Below are 21142 nucleotides of genomic sequence, written 5' to 3'. Positions count from 1 at the left end.
CAGCTTGTTATGTTGACCACAAAACCACAGGAGGATTGTGTGCCAAGGAAAGCACAGACTCAGTGGCATCATTTGTAGAGATCTCGTGGGGTAAGGGTTAAATAGAATTTTAACAGGTTAAGGTTCAGTAGCAAGACCCACAAATAGTTCCAAACCCCCTTTATGTTTTTTGAAACTGCAGCTCCTCTGAGATTTTCTGACAGAGGATGGCTATGAAATTCCTAGGAGAAATAAATTTTATTTCACTATGAAAATGTATTCACTGTGCTAGAAGCCTGAATCCATTTTAAAATTTCTCCCTCCTAAGAAAAAGTCTTTTTGACTGGAACTCCCAGAAAAGCATTTTGAAACACTGTAATCAAATGATAAGAAATTCTTTCTTCCTTTCTTGAACCTTCCTGGGGACAGGAACAGCAACAGTTCCCCGCTTCCTCATTCTCCTGAATGTGTGCTGTTCTATACCTTGGAAATTACCTGGCAGATCCCTCAAGTAAGATGAAACATTCCCTAGAGTTATATTTCCAACAGTCTTTTCCTCAAGATAGCACTACAACACTAACTGCTGCAGAAAGGAAACAATAATCTGCATTTCCATCAAGTCGACAAGATACTGTTATCAATTTAAGCCAGAAATCCAATTGAATTTCAGACTTTTTAATGGAATTCCTCACAAAAGTCTTCCCAGCTTACAGGTGATAAGCAATATAAATCCTGCAGACTTTGTACTCAATAATGCAAAATTTGTTTCAGGGACTATTTGAAAAATAACTCCTGAACTTGCTAAGGGAGCATGATTTTCTTTGCCTTCTATTCAGTTCCTTGACTGACTCTGGCTTGAATATTTCTGGAATTTTTCATACTCTACACGTAAAGTATCCACAGATAACCTCTCTCTAGGTTTTGTCTTTGATCTTGTTTAAGAAAAAGATTTCTGTAAGAGCAATAGGGCTCACACAGGGCATTCTCGCTTCTTAACCTGCATGCTAAGAAAAAATTGTTCTCTAGAAATGCCCCACTGGTTCTGTAATCCATAGTCCACCCCATAAAAGTCTGAAACCACCTCAAGAAAAATTGTGTCTGTTCTTAAGAGAAGCCTGGAAGAAAATACTATCCCAAATATGAATAAACAGTGGTAGGAGTGTAGTTTGGTTCATCGCGTGCTGTAAACAAATGGACCCGCTGACCTTCACTAAGTTTTGTTTCAATGCAATTTCAAGCAATCACCTTCCCACTGAGCAGCTTAACAGTTTGCTGTTGTGACTGCTTTTACCCCCCTGAAATTAATAACTCTCTAAATATGGAGATTAACTATCAGAAAACTAATCATACACTATCTTTCCAAAATACTCAAGGTCTGTTTTCCTTTGAGCTGTCTCTAATTTATAATACAGCCTACACAACAAGTTCCTGATTTATTTGCTATGATGTTTTGCTGCCAAGCTTTTTCCTCCATAATCATATTACTTTAACTATTTATGAAGGGTGAGTTTGTTCCTCCTTTATGCAAAGTGTCAGGCTGATGACAGCTTTCAAATTATTTTTTGGCATGAAGATTTAAAATAAAGATATAGGACTAATAGGAAAAGTTAATCATATAAGGCCACTTAAATTACAAGGAACTATATCATTTGCATAGAGTTTGCTTCAAATTCTACAAACTTTCCACTTAAACTCCTTTTAAAAAGTTACTTGTAACAAAACTGAAGAAATAGACTAGCTGAATTTTTATATACTCACATCTTTAATGATATAATTCAATCATAATTTACTCCACAACAAACAAGACTGTCATGGCAGCTGAAGCAACAAGAGATTTAATGCAATTCAAACACTGGAGTATAAATAACGTCATTAGCACTTGCTGTGCATTAGCAAATATGCTCTTCATTTTTCCTCTTGTACTTCACAAGGCATTTCTGGACAGATCTATCTATCTGTCCTCCGCATATTTTTTAAAAATAAGCACAGACTAAGATTCTGTCACAGTGGATGTGTTCTTGTTTCTTATGAATATAGAAGAGCTCTGTATTGACCACTGTTGAGCGGGGTCCAGATGCATCTAGATAAAAAACCACAGATGAGTTACATGTTCTAAATGGTACACTCATCATAAACATGTTCTGTACAGCTAGCACTGAAATAAAGTTATGTAGGAAATTATTCAAAGGTCAAGCCCCAGAATCAGTGTCACGTAGCGTGAAGAAATAATGGCAGTCAAGCTGTGATTCCTCCAAAAATATTATCATAATTCTTTAAAAATTACTATTCAAAAATTGAAACCCTTTTTTTTTTTTTTTTCCTAGAAACAGTACCTGTAAAAGCACCTGAGCCTTCAAAAACTGAAACATCAACTGAACCAGCTAAGACAACTCAACAGGAACAGAGTCAGCTCAATGACGGGAAGGAAGATGCTAAGTGAGTAAATTTGAGGGTTTTTTCCTGCCATCCTGACTTAATATTTCTGTGTGCCAAATTTCAGTTCTTTAAAAGTTCCTGCTGTCCTGTAAGGATCTGAAGAGCTTTATTTCAATTCTAAGACAACAATATATGTGAGGCATTCATTTAGCATGTGCTTTTGAAAGTTTGTTGTGTATGTCATCCTAAATTGCAGGAATGAGAAAAAGGATTTGCTCAGCTACATTTATATACTAATTTTAACAATGCCACTGCTCAGCTATTATTTCTCTACCTTAGCAAAGGAGTAAGTCCCAGGATGCTGCCCTGAATAGCTGGAACATTTGTCACATCATTTTGACTTAAAAGCCTTTTTACCCTGCATATTTTTTTGCTGAGTTATACCATTAAATCAGCTTTAGTCTCTGCAATCAGAGGATTAAGACTGTCTCTTCCTGAGAAGAGACAAACAAATTAAACAGTAATGGTCCTTCAGGGGAAAATCTAGGGTCATTCAGCCTTTGGAAAAAGCTTAGGTGACTGTTTGTTTTCTTAAAATAGAAATAAATATAAAATCTAGAAAACAATAGTCTTGGAATAGTCTACATTCATTACAGGTGCATAGATTCATGGAACAGCTCAGGTTGGAAGGCTTCTTCAGGACAGAGGCCCAAACTCCTGATAAGAGCAGGAAACATTTTGGAGGTTAGACCCAATTCTAAAGTCAGATCAGGTTGCCCAGAGCCTTGTTCTGCATAACTATGAATGTATACCTCTAAGGATGGAGTTTTCGTGGTTTCTCTGGGAAATCTGTTCCATCATTTGACCATCCTTATTATGAAACTTATTGTTTTACATGTAATTAAAGTTCCCCTTGTACTAACTTGCTTCTGTGGCCTCTCACCCTTCTGCTGTGCACCTCTCAGAATAGTCTGGATCCATGTTCTCTGTAACAATCCACTGCTGTTCTCTCCATCTTCTCAGCTCTTTTCATCTGGAGTCTACAAACCCAGCTTTCTCATCCTTTGCTCTATTCCTCAGTCATCTTAATGGCCCTCTGCTAGTGTTGCACCATGTGGTCAGTGCCTTTCTTGTAGAGGGGAGACCACAGCTGGAATCAGATGCAATTCATAAATTTCAGAAGGAAACAACCACTCCTCCTCAATCAGCTGGCTGTGCTTTTTCTAAAGCATAGCAAGTAGTTAGCCTTCGTTGCTGCAAGAACACACTACGGATTCATTTAAATTTGTTGTCCATCGGGACCCTCAGATCCTTTTATGCAAAGCTGTTTTCTAGTCAGTCAGTTCTGAGTCTTTACTCTTGGATGGGTTATTCCGTTCCAGCTGTGGAAACTTGCATTTGCCTTTGCTCAACTTCATGAAGTTCCTGCCAATCTGTCCCTCTCAGCCTGCTGAGATCCCTTTTTGAGTGCAAAAATTATGGATACACTCAGCCCAGAACAGAGTAGAAACTCTTCCTGCTTGCTTTTGCCTTCTATTATTTTGATTATCCTGGTGACACAAGGCAAAAGTCTTTCCCTGACATGGAGTTATTTAATTTATAGAGAAGATTAGCTGTTTCCTCTCCTTTGCCAAGAAAAACTTTGTAGTGCAGTGACAAGGAATACTAATGCATATGCCTCTATAAAGTAATACATGAAATGAAAAATAACTCCGACTAGAATGACTGGAAATGCTATAAATAACTTGGTAATTTGAATATGAATCAGTAGGTCAACCATGAAAACCTAGATAAAACATCTCTTTTTTTGTTGTTGTAGGATATGTTATTAGATGCTTCCAGTTCCACTGGTAAATCCTGTAACCATGGTTAACATAATTACAATATGCTTATGAAACAAAGGAGTATGTTGCTTATTAGTAGAAGGCAAAATAAGTCTGTTAAAAGGAAATTAAAAATGTTTATGTCAAACATTCTCAGAGCTGTTCTGACTCACTGTCATGTGCATCCAGACATATCTAGTCAGTCTAATTTGAGGAACAGTTTCTAAAAATACAGCAAATCCTGTAAATTCTCCTGTCAAAACAGTTACCCGCTAAATTCTGCAGGAGAGCTTGGAAGACACGGTGCTGATGTCATTGCATTGGTATGAAACTAAACTAAAAAGATCTATAATACAGCTTTCAGAGCTGGAGGGAGAATAATTTTTAAAATGTGCCTTTCAGAGAATTTAATTCATTATCCCTGAAGATTCATGGGAGTATATTCAGATCTTGATCAAAGTCACTACCTTATTGAGTCTATGTATTCAAATTTACTCACTAGAAAATTTTTAAGGAAATCAACTGCCTGTATCACATGAGAAAAGCTACATAAATGTGTATGCATATGGAGAATTTGAGACAAATAGATACATATAGTCTACAAAAATAGCAGTAAATGAAACATGCTCAAATCACTCTCTAGTGCTGAGGCCAATCAGAAGAATATAAAATGCCTCCTGAAAAAGTGCCAGTTGTGAAATATCTTTGCTCAATGCTAATTTCTGGGTATTCCCATACCTGGGAATTAATTTGGAAAAGTGTTTGACTTGTCAGAACTGTATCAAGGACTGTTCATACAACTCAACAGGATAGTCAACTGAGAGTCCCATTGTCCAGGAGTTTTCCCTGACACTGTTTAATCTAAATTTGGATAAAGTCCAAATGGAGATTAGTTACAAGTGGTGTCCCTCGGGGGTCTGTATTGGGAGCAATACTATTTAATATCTTTATTAATGCCATAGACAGTGGGATCCAGTTTGCAGACAGCGCCAAGCTGAGCGGTGCAGTTGATTCACCGGAGGGAAGGGATGTCATCCAGAGAGACCTTGGCAGGCTTGAGGGGTGGGCCCATGTCAACCTCGTGAAGTTCAACAAGGCCAAGTGCCCAGAGCATCTCAACTTTCATGGAAATGATGTTAACTGAAAAAGTTTCACCTTATCTTCTTTTAACACGCATCTGTGCAGGCTCACATACATAGAGTAAGGAAGAGGGAAGAAGGCAGATGTCCTGTTTGAAAATGCACGCTTTTCTTTTAAATCAGACCTGTCTCTCTTTGTGAGGAATTTCAGGGGAAGTTAATGAGCTTCCACATAAGGACTTTAAATTTTAAAATCTTAGATAATATTGCTTTAGGAACAATTGTGCTAATATAAAACTTATTTGAAATCGTTAAGACTATTTATATGCCTGACAGTTTGCAAGATTGTGCACCAGCTGCGTCCTTCTTCCAGTTCAGCTGCGTTAGCGTAGCTTTTTACTCATGGCGCAGCACAGCCTGTATTATCTATTAATAGGAAAATAGGTTTTTGAACTTCCTCTGAAAGAAAAAATCATTTTTTTTCTCTTGCTAAGTGAATGGCACCTATGACAAAGACTGGATTTACTCCTGAAAATTCCCATAGAAACTGTCTGCAAGAGAAAAAACACAAAACAATTCTGGCATTCTCTCCCAACACTTCCTCCTTTTTAAAATACAGAAGTACATGGCAATGGGTAAACAGCAGAGAGACATGGCACTGGTCTCAGCCACCTGAAGGCTATGTCTGAAAGAGGAGACGCACGGGGACGGCTGATGTGCCGAGACGCTGAATTACAGCCGAGTGACTGAAACTTTTAATGTCTCTTTCCTAATGGCTTAGATAGAATTGCACACAAGTCTGCCCTGTCTGCCAATATATTGTTTCTCCCCTCCATCTTTAATGATAATGTAACAGAACGATAGGTAATTTCCATGAATAGCTATTTCCTGAGCAATAATAATCTCTGGGAGGGAGGGCTAAGACTATGCTGTCTCTTCACAGCAAGAAATGAGGGAACAGAACAACACTCAGGACCTAATTTGCACTCTAATAGAAGGCAGTGGAGTCTTATTAACAAGGAACTGGCATAAAACATCATTGCCGCTTTTATAATGTATTGAGATTGCTTTCTGGCGGGGAGGCTTCATAAAAACACGTATGTGCATACACAATCCTGCACTTTTTTTTTGAAAAAATGCAGTGCGAGCGTTTCGTGTGAGATACCGCGTATTGCTTAAACAAAATGTGGCACCGTCACCGGGGGAGCTGTGCCTCAGGGAGCCGGGGGCGGGGGGGGTGGCAACATGGCGGGCAGGGCCAAGGTCCAGGCCCAGGCCCAGGCCCGGCCCCGAGCATGGTGAGCAGGGCAAGCACAGGGCCAGCAGCCGGGGCCAGTCCAGAGCCCACACCACGGGGCAAGTCTGTGGTGACAGGACCTTTATCGTACGGCCTTGTACCAGCACAGGGGCACCACAGAAACACACAGGAGGGGCGGCAGGAAACCGCCTTTTTATGAGGCAGATCCTGAGAATGAAAGGCCCCAAATGCAACATGATGGTGTTAAACTAAAAGAAAACTTAATACAGTCAAAGAAACATCGGCAATGTTGTTTCTCTGCAGTGAGATAACCCCAGCAACATACCTGATCAACAACAAAGTTGAAGTAATGTTTTAGGTACCAATAGAAAAATTCTCTTGACTTCGGCCCCGCTTACAACACCTATAGTTCACTCAAAAAAAGCAAAAGTCTCTCAGAACACCTTGTTCTGCAAATGGAGTATAGCTATTTGTACACAAAAGAAAATGACCTAGCGGGCTTTGTGAGAGCACTGTTCGGAACCCAAAATCTAACAAAAAGAAAAAAATAAAAAGACATGATTTAGATGATCTCAAAGGTGACATAGAAGAAGCAAGTGTGGGACTTTTGTATGACCCTACACTGAAGGCTGGGAACCAACAAAGAACCTGTGGCGTATGGTAGCTAATGAAGAAGAGAACTGTATAAAGTGGTTTTGCATGTAAGAATAGAGGGCAGACAGATGCCTAAGGAACAAGAAGTAGTTGGTATCTGGTGTCAAGGGATGAGACAGAGAGGTTGCAGCAAGTCCTAGAAAAAGCAGAGTATGGAAGAATGGTAAGCAGAGCATCTGAGCGTATAGATCAGAGAAAATGGGATACAAAGAGCCTCTATGACCTCTTCTTTCCTCTGTGTCTTTTAAAAGCCTTTAAGCCTGGCTAAAGTTGTAAGAGTGTTTCATCTTCCCAGATTACCAAGGTGATTACGATGTACTATTTATACTAAGGCAGTCAAGGATCATGAACCCTACTCTGCAAAATGCTACGTAAAATGACAAACCATATTCACAGGCTGCATATCCAAGAGTACATAAAGAAAAAATACAGTGGGTCACCCAGGACTTCAGCTGCTTTTAGATTTCACCTCAAGATCTTATGTATTCTGGGTTATGTTTAGAGAGGGAAAAAGAATTATATCTGGTACGTCACCTTCAGAATCTAGGTATTGTAAAGAAAACACGCTCATATCAAATGCACCACATAAATTTTGATAAAATATAAAAATAGAACAAAACACATTTAACATTCCCACTCAGTAAATATGCTCTTCTTATTTTGCCTTTGCAAATTCAGAAACACAGCTTTCAACATTTTCAAAAAAAGGGAGCTCCAGTGTCACAAACTGCCATATGAGCACAGGTGGTTCGGGAAGACTGAGTTTTGTGCTCATAGTTTGCCTTTTTCATAGCCACATCCTATTACCTAGTAAGCTGTACCAGTCCTTCTCAGGCCTGTAAAGTCTTTTTTCCTCTCTAATTTGGCTAATAGCAAAAAAAGATAACAAAACAAACAAAGATTAAGCAGCAGTTTGCTATGTGGTGCATAGCCAGGTTAATAAAGAGAACTCCTGCTGGTAGCATGTTCTTAGTGAGTAATGCACTTCATTTAGCTCAATTACTTTGACCAAGAAAATTACCATGCTTATTAGTGCTTGCCATCCACTAGTTGCAACACATCAATTCACCAAGCAGATGCATCTTGGAGAAACTATGTCTTATCACAAGAACAAAATCTCAGCATCCTGGTGAAATGGACCCAGTATAAACCCTCTGCTGGGTCTCCAGAAATCCCTGATTGCTGTAGGAACACCAGGGACCCAAAAAGATGGCAGTCGTGGCACCAATCAGCTTGAGATAAAGTAAAAATAAGGCCAATGCTGGGTACTTCTGAAAAATCCCAGTTTACACATAGTTACAAGCACATTTTATAAAGGACTAATACCTTTCCTTAGTTGTTTCCAGCTAATCACTGCAGTACTTGAAATTGTAAACAGATGGAACACATCCAGTATATTTTGTAAGCTTGACTGAAAAGACATTAATGTATTAAAAAATCAAAATACTTTTCTTAGCACTTATATTCCTTGTGCTTAGATCTTTCTTTCAGAGCTTGTCACTTTTAGTGCTTGGATTTGAATTTTTGCAATGGCTAAATTGAGAACCTGCAAATTAAATAGAAAGGTGGTGGTGTGCTGCCTGAACCAAAATGGATTAAACTTGCAGTAATCATTGCTGAGATGTATTTTCCTACAGCCTTTAAACTCAATCCATTCTGCAGGATGCAGTTAGCCGTGCTATTTAATGTCATTCACTCTGCATGACAATCAAGTAGGTAGCCTGCAGTTTAAAAGGTAGTGAATTCGGAAGTTTTTCCTTGAAGACTAAATGAAGCAAGTAAAGAGACAGGAATGTCATTCTACATACTGAAATGCTGCTTTTAATTTTTTTCATTTCCTTGCATTATTTTAAATTATATATCCATAATATTCATATATATTTATTTCTGACTGTAGAAGTTGGAGAAATGATTTTTTTTTAGAATATGTAAGAAGGTAAGGTTATAGTTTGTCATGCATTGCTACTGATTTATTGTTTTAATTAAAAATATTTTGTGTAAATCCTTCACTGCCCCAAAATTTTTCTAAGTAAGAAGATACCTTTTTTTTTTGTGAAGGAAGAAACAATAGTTTATTAAAAAAATATTATCTCTGGTATTATCTGTTGAGTCAATTGCAGGGTAAAAAGCAAAGCAATGAGACTCATGACAGGTACACTAGTGTGTATAATATAATTGCACCAAACGATTGCAAATATATCAGTGACTTCATAAATCTAAAAGACAAATCTAAGACATAATGCTTATTATCATTTAGTAAAGGAAAACTGATTATTACTTCATGACTACTGTAAGTATTCATGCCTATAATTAATCTTATCCAATACTTGCTATTAAAATACCCCATCTCTAGTTATTTAGTCATTTTCCAAATATTAGCTATTTAATATGAAAATGTCCCATGTAGTGCAGCACAAGAGGAGACTAGAGGAACCAGTGACAGGCAGAGATATGAGGATCAGATGAGAAGACCAAGGGGTCTGGCTGCCCAGTCTAAATCGGTGTTGCTCGTAGGGAACATGCCTACCTTTTTGCTGAATTGGAAAAGAACGTGGCAGGAGCCTGCAGAAGGTGAAAGGATGGTCTTAGTGGTGATTGAAAGTCATCTCAGAGGAGTGGGTTCTCTCTTTCTCTCAGCAAGTTTCTTTGTGGTACTAGGAAAGCTACATGAAATGAGTACCTGCACAAGCGGCTGCATAGCAGTTTACCACTAATGAAGGTAGGATGGCAATGAAGTTGATTTCACTAAGCTAATTTTAAATTATTAGCATATACTGGCATGAAGTTCAGTACACTGTGAAAGTCTGCCAGGGTTCCCAACAGTGGAGCAACTTTAGTTGCCACGCAAGCTGAATCTATGCCACCACTTCCTTCTCTTTTACTTTTACCCTTGCTAGTTGAATCAAAGCTTCCTAAAGCATATATCAGCTAAAAGATTCTTACTCAGGTACTCACACTTCTGCACACTGAAAATTATAAAATTAACTAATATTCTTATTCAACATGCAATTATTACCCTTTCTCAAATCTTTTTCCTTTGGAAAAAAATAGCAATAGCTATAGGAATTGACAATGTTCAAATAGCCAAAAAGGAAGATAAAAGAGTAGAGACTATACTTTTTATCCACTATTCACAGTGGATAGGAAAAATTACGTAATTATGTTGAGAAAAGTTCTTACAATGAGGCTAATGAACCACTAGAATAAATTCTTTAGGAAGATTCTGGAATAGCCATCACTAGACATGTTTAAGAACAGGTTAGACAAGAATCTGTGAGGAGTCACAGAGCTGTACTTCATCCTGCTTTGAGCTGTGGGGATGTCTTGAAGTTCTTTACAGTCCCATGCTTGTGTGATTTTTTTTTTTTTTACTATTTGTATGAAAACAAATGAGAAATTAAAGCATCGATGAAAGTTAAGTTTTTCAAATTTGAGACACTTTATTACAACTTTTTAAAAAAAATTCACTATGGAATATATTGCAGTGTTTTCATTTTAGCTTTTTATTCCCTGCGTATTAATGAAAACTGAAGAGTAGAAAGTTTGAAGAAGGAATTGTTTTGTGCTTATAAACTCCATACAGTACTGGATCATACTCTGATTAAGACATTTTTTCCTTAGCCATAAATTATTATATGCTTATGTAAATAGGTTATGAGTTTGCATTTAAATGTGTTTGAGTGTAGCAGATGTTATGTGTATACGATAAGAAATATCTTTTAAAATTCCTGATAAGAGGCAGATGCCCCAGACAGATTTAATCACTTACAGATAAGAAAACCCCAATGACACGACAGCACCAGATAAGGAAATAAGTGAGGCAAGGCTGCCTCACTTATTATCATATGGTTCTTTCTTAGAATATTTTACTTCTGTTCTAAAGTGATAAGTGTCAGAAATGATGCTGCCCTTATTTTTTACGTCATAGTAAATATCCAGTGCCATTAAACAACTTTGTATCACCAATGACATTAAGGCAAGTGATTTTTCAAAGTTAATTGATGCTTTCAACATTCATCCTGCTTTCTTTTGCATAGCTCGTACTGCAAAATTACTAATTAAAATAAAGTCTTATTCACATTTTAATCTGGTACCTCAGCGAGAGTTCCATGTGTTCAGCATTGAGACAGACTTCTCCTTAGAGAGTAGTGTAAAGAAGATTAGAGGATTCACAGCCTGTTGTGATTGAATAACTAGGAGGATTGTCAAAGGAGCTACTGTGACAAACCTTTGAACTAAACAGAAGGGATCTCATGCAGCCTAGATGATTAGATTTCAGTCTTCACTGCATCAAGAAGTTTGTGCTGAGTCCAGTGCCAGTAGGTAACTCTGAAAGATGGTGGCTTCCTTAAATGTTGTTGCTTCTATATCTGTTTTGCTGTGTGAATACAACATGACGTCTGGGAAATGGATGATCTCTGCATTTTATTTCAAGAATACTTGCTTAGGGCCCAAACAAGCATAATTTCTGTACAAAGGCTCTGAACTAAGGGAAAGTAATGAATTACAATGGAAAGTTTTATTTATGTGGTGTCCACATGAAGCTTATTAATGCTTCTTGCCTCTCCTTGTTTCTCTATATAACCAAAACAAACCTAAATATTATTATGTCATTATGTTTAAATTAATGAAATAGGCAAGAATATAGATAGGAGAACATACGTAACATCAGTTTAAATTCAAACTGCATTGTGGAGAATAACTCAATCCTACAATAGAATGAAAATAAAAATGTATTTTATTCTACTTTAATGGAAAGAAAAGTTAATATACTGCCCGTATTTCAAACAATGCAGCAAATAGAGAAAGACTTAATCTTCTGGATCACTAAAGATGTGTCTCTCTCAAACACTTTCCCTCTTAAAAGAGGAGACGATGGGGCAGATGAAGTTTCAAGACTGGTAATGAAAATTAAAACTTAATTAAGCGCTTTTTGAAATTCCATGGGCTCTAACATGTCAACAGGCTTTTTCGAGACTGTGAGATGATATATTTATATTAGAAACTCAAGTTCTTAGCACTTTGGTGCTAAAGAACCTCTCCTCAGAGAAGCCTCCCATTGACTATAAAGAGAACAGAATCAGAGTAGCTAGAGTTAGCTTTTTGGAACACCCCTTTTCTTGTACCAAGCAGATGACCAACATTTTTTTGTTGTTGTTTTTACAGAGAAACATTAGGTTTTCTAGTCATTTAGGGTGTGTGGGCTTAGACTTGGAACCGGGGACAGATAGAGGGTTCTGGTTTCTATAGAATAAGCCACACAGGGATTGTCAGCACAAATTGAGGACGTGTTTTTCAATCAATACCTTTCATGATGCCTAGAACTATATTTTGCTGTCTCACTGAAATCTTTCTTAGCTATACCACCATGTTTCGTGGCCATTTGTATAGCTATGCATTGTCACATCCTCCTGAAAATTGGTTATTTGAATTAGGGATTCTCCATAATTTATTCAAGACACCAAATTATTTTTTCAAGATACAGTCATAAATCATAACGTCAGTGCTCAATAAAAACATTTAAAGTTCTGTTGCAAGATCAAGAGTTGTATTTCCAGGTAGTCTGGAGGAAACTGCTGCAAAAACAAGGGTTAAAACTGAAATCAGCAAAAAGTATTACGGATTTTTTTCAGGCAGCACCATACATTTATGAAATATATTTCCTTAGGGATCACCTAGTAGGTAAAAGATGAACGTGAACCCAGGTATTTGGTGTTCACCAAAAAGCAAGAAAGAGTTAAACTTTAAATTGCCACTTAGAAAAGGGTAAAATGAATTTATTCTGAAATAGCTTATTACTTTTCTTGATCCCTGTTTTGTTTGTACTCTTGACAGAGGAAACTTCAAAGCCACGGTACTTAACAGATGTTACATACATTAGCACACTCAACACAGTGTTTCCATGGCTCATTCTTTCAAGGCCATTTTCTTTCACTGTGCTATAGGTGTCTAAATCTTTTCTCACGGCATAAGGAGAATTAAGGCACTGTTATTTTATTCACTAAACAAACAAGAACTACAAGTTAAAGCAATAAAGACTACAAATTAAAAACATAAGAAAACTAGGCTGTTATTGTACTTCCAGTGTTACCCATGTTGCTATTGTTGAACAAAACGTGTTTGCAGAAATAACAAAACTGTGTGCGTGGTTATGTGAGTTGTGGTCCTGACTTTTTCATTCCCTTGACCATGTGAAATTATTACTTCTGCAGGGAATAAACATTTCCCCTCTGTAAAGGACTAGATGGTGTAGTAAATAATACAGACCTAGGCCTATTGTATTGTCCAAAGGTCAGAGATAAACTTAATAATATGCCTAAATATCTGCCTAAATAATAATATATCAGCTTAGAGACAAATCCTAGCACTCAGCACAGCTCAGAGTGGGAAAGCAAAGGCAAAGCATCTTTCTTTCCCTGGAGGTGTTCAAAAGAGGGGTTGATGTAGTGCTGGGAGGTCTGGTTTAGTGATGGTGATGCTTCTTGTTTGTTGTGTGGGTGTCTATTTTTGTCAGTCAGGTTGACGGTTGGACAAGATGATCTTTAAGGTCCCTTCCAACCTAGAAGATTCTGTGATTCTGTGACTCTGCCCAGCTAAGCAGCGTGTTAGTGAGGGAGCAGATTTACCTCTGACTGTGCAGATCTGCCCCTGTATGGCACAAACTATTCAGATACGTGACACAGACAGAGACGAACCAGGAGTTGATCCATACCCATAAGTTTGATCACCCCCCGAGACCTTTCCTGCAGAGAATAAAGCCAAATAGAGCCCAGTATGAAATCAATATAGTTTGCAATTGTAACTGTGAGGTGAGAATGAACATATTTATGGATTCAAAATGAGGCATTATCATCTCCTCAACAGAACATGCTAAAAAAAGAAGTCAAACTAACCTTTCTCACAGGCACAAGGTCTGAAAGTCTGAGGAGCAGCAAATCAGAACCAGAAAACATTGCGTGTAGTATGACAGACAAATTAAAATTAATAAATGTGATCTCTTTAAAGACAATTACCTTAGCAGGGTCTCTGACCTGGAAAATGTACTCTTGTTCCTTCTGGTTGCCATGTTCTGCTGACAGCGATGTGCTTGTGTATATGAATTTATAAAACATAAACTAATAGAGTGAATAAAATTTTGCCACATGATAGAGCACACACATAGTGAAAGAAACATCGCCAAACAAAAAGAGCCTCTTCCATCGGTATTAACCAGAGAAAATCTAAAGAAAGCATTTCATTACTAGAAAATAATGCAGAAGATAATGCAAACCAAATGAGAAGTAGGGCAAGGAAAATCAATTTCTCATCAACTGTGGGGCAAATAGCTTTAAACAGATTCACATAGTTTCTAATCAGTACCAAATAACAACATGGTTCCTTTGGGCTACACTGCAATGATAAAGCACCAAATTTATGATAGAGGAGACTTTAACTTCTATTGGAAAGGCTGTGAAATAACAAGAAAATCCCCCACATCTTATAGCTTATCCCTGGAAAGCTGATAGAAGGGGCCTTTGGCATGACACTTGTGATAAGTGTATTTCACTATAAGATAGCTAATGCCCTGAGCAAATACAGCAACAGCAAAGAGTAAGACTTATTTGAATTCTTTGCATGGAAGCTGAAAAACTAATTGTGACATGTTAGCTCAAAACAAGAAAGGATTTCATTACACTGCAGATGGCCTGAGCAAAGGGAATATGTGACATAAAAGGAACTGTGATGAGATTACAAAGTATATCAGAACTGTTTGATTAATCTCCTGTCTAGGGAGTTTTAAGAAATAGACACTACAGAAGACTTAAATTGGAGGAATGATAAGCACATACTTCCAGACTTCTGCTTCTTCTGCTTTTAACAGCTTATCTCCATTTTATCCAATGGTTTTATTGCTGAAGGATTTTCACATCCTTAAATTATACTTCCTTGGGCACTGTGATATGTGTCTCCAGAAGACTGTGCTTCTCAAAAAGCTACACGCATCCCACTCTGACACTCTCCTTTTTTAGTTACAGCTCCTTCTGTTAGGAACTTCAAAGTAGGTTTAGGTCTTGAGGAGACATGGTGGTTATTCAAAGATCACTTGGAGTGTTTTTAATTTCTTCCCTACTGAAGATGCTGTCATATCACTTTCTCTGTACTCATCTTTGGGAAGCTCTTCTCAAGAATCTGGAAATTTCAGGCATGCCTCATTCTTGGTCTGCTTCTTCTCTTGCTGTGACATCCACTTTCCCATGTTATTTGGGTCAGAGCTGAAAAATTGAGAAGAAAGAGAGAACGATTCTCTGCTGGACTCCCTGTATTGGGCATAGCTGGCAGGGTTTTGGTACAGGGGTGGCAGTTTTGACATGTGTGGGAGGAGGTCTCAAGCTGCCCTGCACCAGTCACAGCTCTGACACTGGTGTGTGACACAAGATGAAAAGTGTTGGGTCTAGACTACAGAAGAAATCCTATATCCTGTATCCTATATCCTATATCCACATAGAGGAGGTTCAAACAGATGGCCCAGCTGCCAGCTAGGTGGCACCTCAAAGCAGCTCCAGTCTGCATAATAGATACTAGCAACTAACTGAAGATGAAATTTCAAAAGAGTTGGTCAAGAAACACCTTCAGCTGGATTTTCTGTTTGACTGCGCAGTATGCAGAGATCCTATTAAAAGCGTTAGAATGTGAGAATGCAGGTGCTTGAAAATGAACAGTCCTCAGGTCTGAAGAAATGCTGTGAGCACCAGAACCAGCTCAGTGTTACTATGGCCCTGAGTAAGCATGGAATGGGGAACTTCTTAGTGGAAACAGAAGAAGCTTCAGCAGGAACACCAGTGGTTTGCTTCCACTTAGTAAAACATCTATTTTACCTCTCATTAGCTGATATCCATTGCAAAAATGAGATTAAATCAATTTTCCCAAGATCAGGAAATATAAAGTAAGTATAGTCTCTCCTCCTCTACCTGCACATCAGTGTTTAACTCAGTTACGCCCTGTCTTTATTAGAATATTACCATAAAATAATGAGCACATTTTTATGCACAGATGGTAAGAGCATGCCTTGTATCTTAGTGAATGCACAGGATAAGCTCTAGGCCTTATTTGGGCAGAGTAGAACTTAGTGAAAAGTGTTGAGGTGCTGGAGCAGGTCCAGAGAAGGGCAACAAAGCTGGTGAGGGGTCTGGAGAACAAGTCTTGTGAGGAGAGGCTGAGGGAGCTGGGGGTGTTCAGCCTGGAGAAAAGGAGGCTGAGGGGAGACCTTCTCGCTGTCTCCAACTCCCTGAAAGTGGGGGTCGGTCTGTTCTCCCAAGTCACAGGTGATGGGACAAGAGCAAATGGCCTCAAGTTGCACCAGGGGAGGTTCAGGTTGGATATTAGGAAAAATGTTTACACTGAAAGGGGTATTAAGCCTTGGAATGGGCTGCCCAGGGAAGTGGTTGAGGCACCATCCCTGGAGATATTCAGAAGATGGGTTGACATGGTGCTTAGTGACATGGTTTAGTGATGTGGTTTTTTTCGTTTGTGTCAGAGTTAGGTTGATGGTTGGACTAGATGATCTCATGGGTCCCTTCCAACCTAGACGATTCTTCCATACGGAATTTTTCAGTATATTAACCCTTTTTCCTTTTGTTTTAACTAGAACACGGAAACCTTCAGGTTTCCAAACAAATGAGTATGCTGACGCCCAGCTTCAAGAGATTGTCAGAAAAATGCGTGAAAGGGCAACAGTCTATAAGGAAAAGCTGAAAGACCCTGTGCTGTCCTCCCCTGAAGGCAGTCCTACAGCTTGTAAGTGACTCCAGAAATAGCTGTCCGTTTGCTGAGTTTAAAGATGAAAATTATTTTATGGGAATAGAATATACTGTGATAAAATTTTCAAGTGTATAGCATGTTTACCCACTGAAATGGATCACTATGTGCTCAGTGAAGTCAATTTATCTTTATTAGTCTACAATAAACCACGTCCTTGGGTACAAGCTCCTTTTGGACCACATCACAAAAGAATTTGGGGAAAAGGTCTTGGGCAATGTCTAGAAACATCCCTGTCAACTAGTTTTATGTACTTTAAGTAGCTCTCAGGTATATTTATTCATGCAGATGAATCTGAAACATACCAAGAAACATATCTATCTTATGAGTAGATATCAGTCATTCTGAGATTAGATTTACTGTATAGAAGTAAGGAACATTTTAGAGATAGCAGCAATCTTCCAGACACATTGAGGACTCTAAGTACATGCTTCAAACAGAGCAAACTCATCTGAAATTAATTAAACATTTACTTTTGAAAAAACAGGAAACATAAAACAAATACAGTATTTCCTCTCTTTAGAGAAAAGCTTGATTTGTTTTTTTTTTCCCTTTCACAAAGAATTTGATGTGGTGATTTTATATTTTGACATATTTGAGAAGCTCTTTATTGCTTACCTGGCTTTTAATAAGCTGGAAAAAATAGTGAGGTGTTATAAACTATGCCAGCTGATAAAGGCATTACATTTTAAAAAAAATATATATTTCTTTGCTCATTTACCCCTTTTGCTCTCTTTGTAGAACTTGCAATCATTTATTTCCTAAATCACTATAGATCCCAGTTTACTGCTGGGACTGTGTATCCTACTCAGGGGTAAAGCCACCAGAATTAATGGGATAAATTAATGGAAAAAATTATCTGGCCCAAACATGGAAGAATTGGGCTCAAAAGAGTGCCACAAGACTTTTGTAAGCCTAGAAACATACAAAACCATAGGCTTCCCCTTAGTTTCACATGCTGCATCTTGCATATCAGTTCTCAGGAGAGGGAAGAGATCAGCCCATGGAACAGACATCTTTTCTCATTTCTATCCTAACCATAAGCATTATTTGCAACAGTCCTGTAAAAACACATAGCCAGGGACATTAATGAATGCTGAGTTATGAATGACCTTATTCCTCATCGGTGTTTTATGGCATTACTTGTGGGTGCTATCCAAGGAAACACAGTAATATATATATTGTACTCTGTAACATGAAGTGCACTGTTCTTGATAGAAAATGTACATGATGATATCAGTGGTGATTTTATTCTTCAGTCTGTTTTCTAACATGGTATTATAAAGAACTGTAGCTTTAGTTGTTGCCAGTTGTTTTTAGAGGAGTTTTTAACATGATGAGGCTACATGTTAAAACAGGGTGTAGTAACTGAGCCATTATGAAGATGTCACCCTTTGTGCCATTCTGTGACTAGCACCGTCAAAGAAGCCACCTCCACCCCCACCAAAAGAAGAAAAAAAAGAAGAAAAGAAAGAGGATGCAGAAGCAAAGCCAGAGGAGGATCATTACTGCGACATGCTGTGCTGCAAATTCAAAAAACCTCCACTGAAAAAATACATGGAGTATCTGCGACTACCAGAGAGCATAGACTCCTACACAGGTGAGTTCAAAGCTGTGCAGTAGAATGGGGTAAAGGCATATTGAAGTGGGCTGCTATTACATAGTACCCCTGAGTCACCATAAAATTCACATTCCAGTTTGCAACTCAGAGGGACACACAGATCCTGCCCCAAAACACATTTATTCCAAACAGGGAAAAGACAGGAAAAGTGATAACAGTTGAAAAGATGGTATGCAATAAGATCCCCTACACCATATCCCTCAGGTGTAGGGGAGGACTTTGTAGAGTAGGGTAGATGGTTGGACTCGATGATCCCAAGGGTCTCTTCCAACCTCAATGATTCTATGATTCTATGATATGCAAATCGGCCACAATTAAAAACCAAGTCTTCTGATTCTTGATCTAGAACTTGTTCCATTGATGAGGGCTAAATAATTCTTTTGTCAGTTGTAACATACACCAGGAGCATGCAAAATATATCATTTCTTCAGATGCATTAAATTCTATATGCTCTCATAAACCTATCTTTTTTCCCTTTTGCAAATTCTTTGTGTGACTCCTGGTTCCAAGCTGTATCACTTCAGCAGCCTGTGCCGTTGGAAAAGGACAAATGGTAGTTTGCTCTGAGCAGAAACATTCCCAGAGACTGCAGAATAGAATAAATGTATCTAAAAGAATGAGAAAAGATTCCAAGTTCCTGGCAGTAAATTGAATGCTTTTTCTTTCAGATCGCCGTTACGTAGCGTGGCTCATGCTTGTGACAGTCGCCTATAATTGGAATTGCTGGTTTATTCCCCTTCGCTTTGTGTTTCCCTATCAAACCCCGAGTAATACAATATATTGGTTTGCCGTGGACGTCATTTGTGACATCTGCTACCTGTGTGACTTACTGATTTTCCAGCCCCGAGTGCAATTTTTAAAAGGTGGAGATATAATAGTAAGTATTGCAAGGGGGTAGTAGTTGTGTGTTAAAGTACATTATAGTTCTAATCTGACCCATTTTTTCCTGCTGTTTCAAATCTATGTAACTTTTTTATTAATCAAAGGATACCTGTGTTCTTCTTCACTGACCTTCCATTATCCTAATTTGGAAGACATTGTCTACATTCTTAAAAAAAGTTAAAAACAGTTTTGGAAGTAACACGCGAGAGCAATCAGAACAGGCATAAAGCTCTTTCTTATCAAGAGTAAATCACAGAATCACAGAATCACAGAACTACAGAATGATATGGGGTTGGAAGGGACCTCTGGAGATCATCTAGTCCAACCTCCCTGCCAGAGCAGATCCACCCAGAGCAGGTTTCACAGGAACATGTCCAGGCGGGTTTTGAATGTCTCCAGAGAAGGAGACTCCACCACTTCTCTTGGCAGCCTGTTCCAGTGCTCAGCCACCTTTGAAGTTCTTTCTCATGTTCAGATGGAGTCACCTATGTTCAAGTTTGTGCCTGTTTCCTCTTGTCCTGTCCCTGGGCACCACTGAAAAAAGCCTGGCCCCATCCTCCTGACTCCCTTTAAGTATTTATAAGCATTGATCAGATCCCCCCTCAGCCTTCTCTTCTCCAGACTAAAAAGACCCAAGTCCCTCAGCCTCTCCTCATAAGAGAGATGCTCCAGGCCCCTCACCATCTTTGTAGCCCTCTGCTGTCCCCTCTCCAGCAGTTCCCTGTCCTTCTGGAACTGGGGAGCCCAGAACTGGACATAGTACTCCAGATGTGGCCTCACCAGGGCAGAGTAGAGGAGGAAGATGACCTTCCTCGACCTGCTGGGCACACTCTTCTTGATAGACCCCAGGATTTCATTGGCCTTCTTGGGCACATTGCTGGCTCATGATCATCCTGTTGTCTGCCAGGACTCCCAGGTCTTTTTCCACAGAGTTGTTTTCCACCAGGTCAGCCCCCAACCTGTACCAGTGCAGGGGGTTATTCCTCCCCAGGTGCAACACCCTACACTTGCCCTTGTTGAATTCCATCAGGTTCCTCCCTGCCCGACTCTCCAGTCTGCCCAGGTCTTTCTGGATGGTGGCACAGCCTTCTGGGGTGTCAGCCACCCCTCCTAGTTTTGTGTCAGCAGCAAACTTGCTGAGGGTCCCCTCACACTCTCTCCCCTCATCCAGGTTATGGATGAATATATTGAAGAGGACTGGACCCAGTACTGACCCCTGGGGAACACCACTTGGAATGGACCTCCAACTAGACTCTGTGCTCCTCATCACGACCCTCTGAGCTCTGTCTTTCAGCCAGTTCTCAATCCACCCCACTGTCCATTCATCTAACCCACACTTCCTAAGCTTACCTGTGAGGATGCAGTGGGAGACTGTGTTGAAAGCCTTGCTGAAGTCAAGGTAGACAACATCTGCTCTCCCTCCATCTGTCTATCCAGTCATGCCATTGGAGGCTGCTTCCCTGGAATCTGTGGACCCATACGTGTGTGCACGTGTTTGCATGTTTGTGTGAAGCTTTCAGCTTGTCATTCACCTTGTGCAGGAATCATACTTGAAGACAGCGCATATTCTGCTTGCAATGCACAGGATATGTGTGTTCTGTTACAGAGGGTGAGAGTGTGGGGTTTTTTTGCCAAAATCAGAACAAATTCCTTTAATTTCAGGATCCTTTGAAGA

General features: G+C 39.0%; 1 protein-coding gene across 1 annotated transcript in view; it reads left to right on the top strand.

The window, feature by feature from the left end:
- Window positions 1-21142, top strand: part of CNGB3 (cyclic nucleotide gated channel beta 3) — a 159208-nt gene that overhangs the window by 106806 nt on the left and 31260 nt on the right. Inside the window, exons 2-5 of the mRNA XM_014965200.1 lie at window positions 2304-2415; window positions 16795-16943; window positions 18379-18564; window positions 19254-19462. Coding sequence (XP_014820686.1) covers window positions 2304-2415; window positions 16795-16943; window positions 18379-18564; window positions 19254-19462 — 656 coding nt within the window. The remainder of the gene's footprint in view (window positions 1-2303; window positions 2416-16794; window positions 16944-18378; window positions 18565-19253; window positions 19463-21142) is intronic.

This window comes from Calidris pugnax, unplaced genomic scaffold (assembly GCF_001431845.1).
Source record: "Calidris pugnax isolate Ruff unplaced genomic scaffold, ASM143184v1 scaffold41, whole genome shotgun sequence".
NCBI classification, from domain to species: domain Eukaryota; kingdom Metazoa; phylum Chordata; class Aves; order Charadriiformes; family Scolopacidae; genus Calidris; species Calidris pugnax.
The sequence above is the reverse complement of the archived record's forward strand: the minus strand, read 5'-3'. Positions and strand labels throughout refer to the sequence as shown.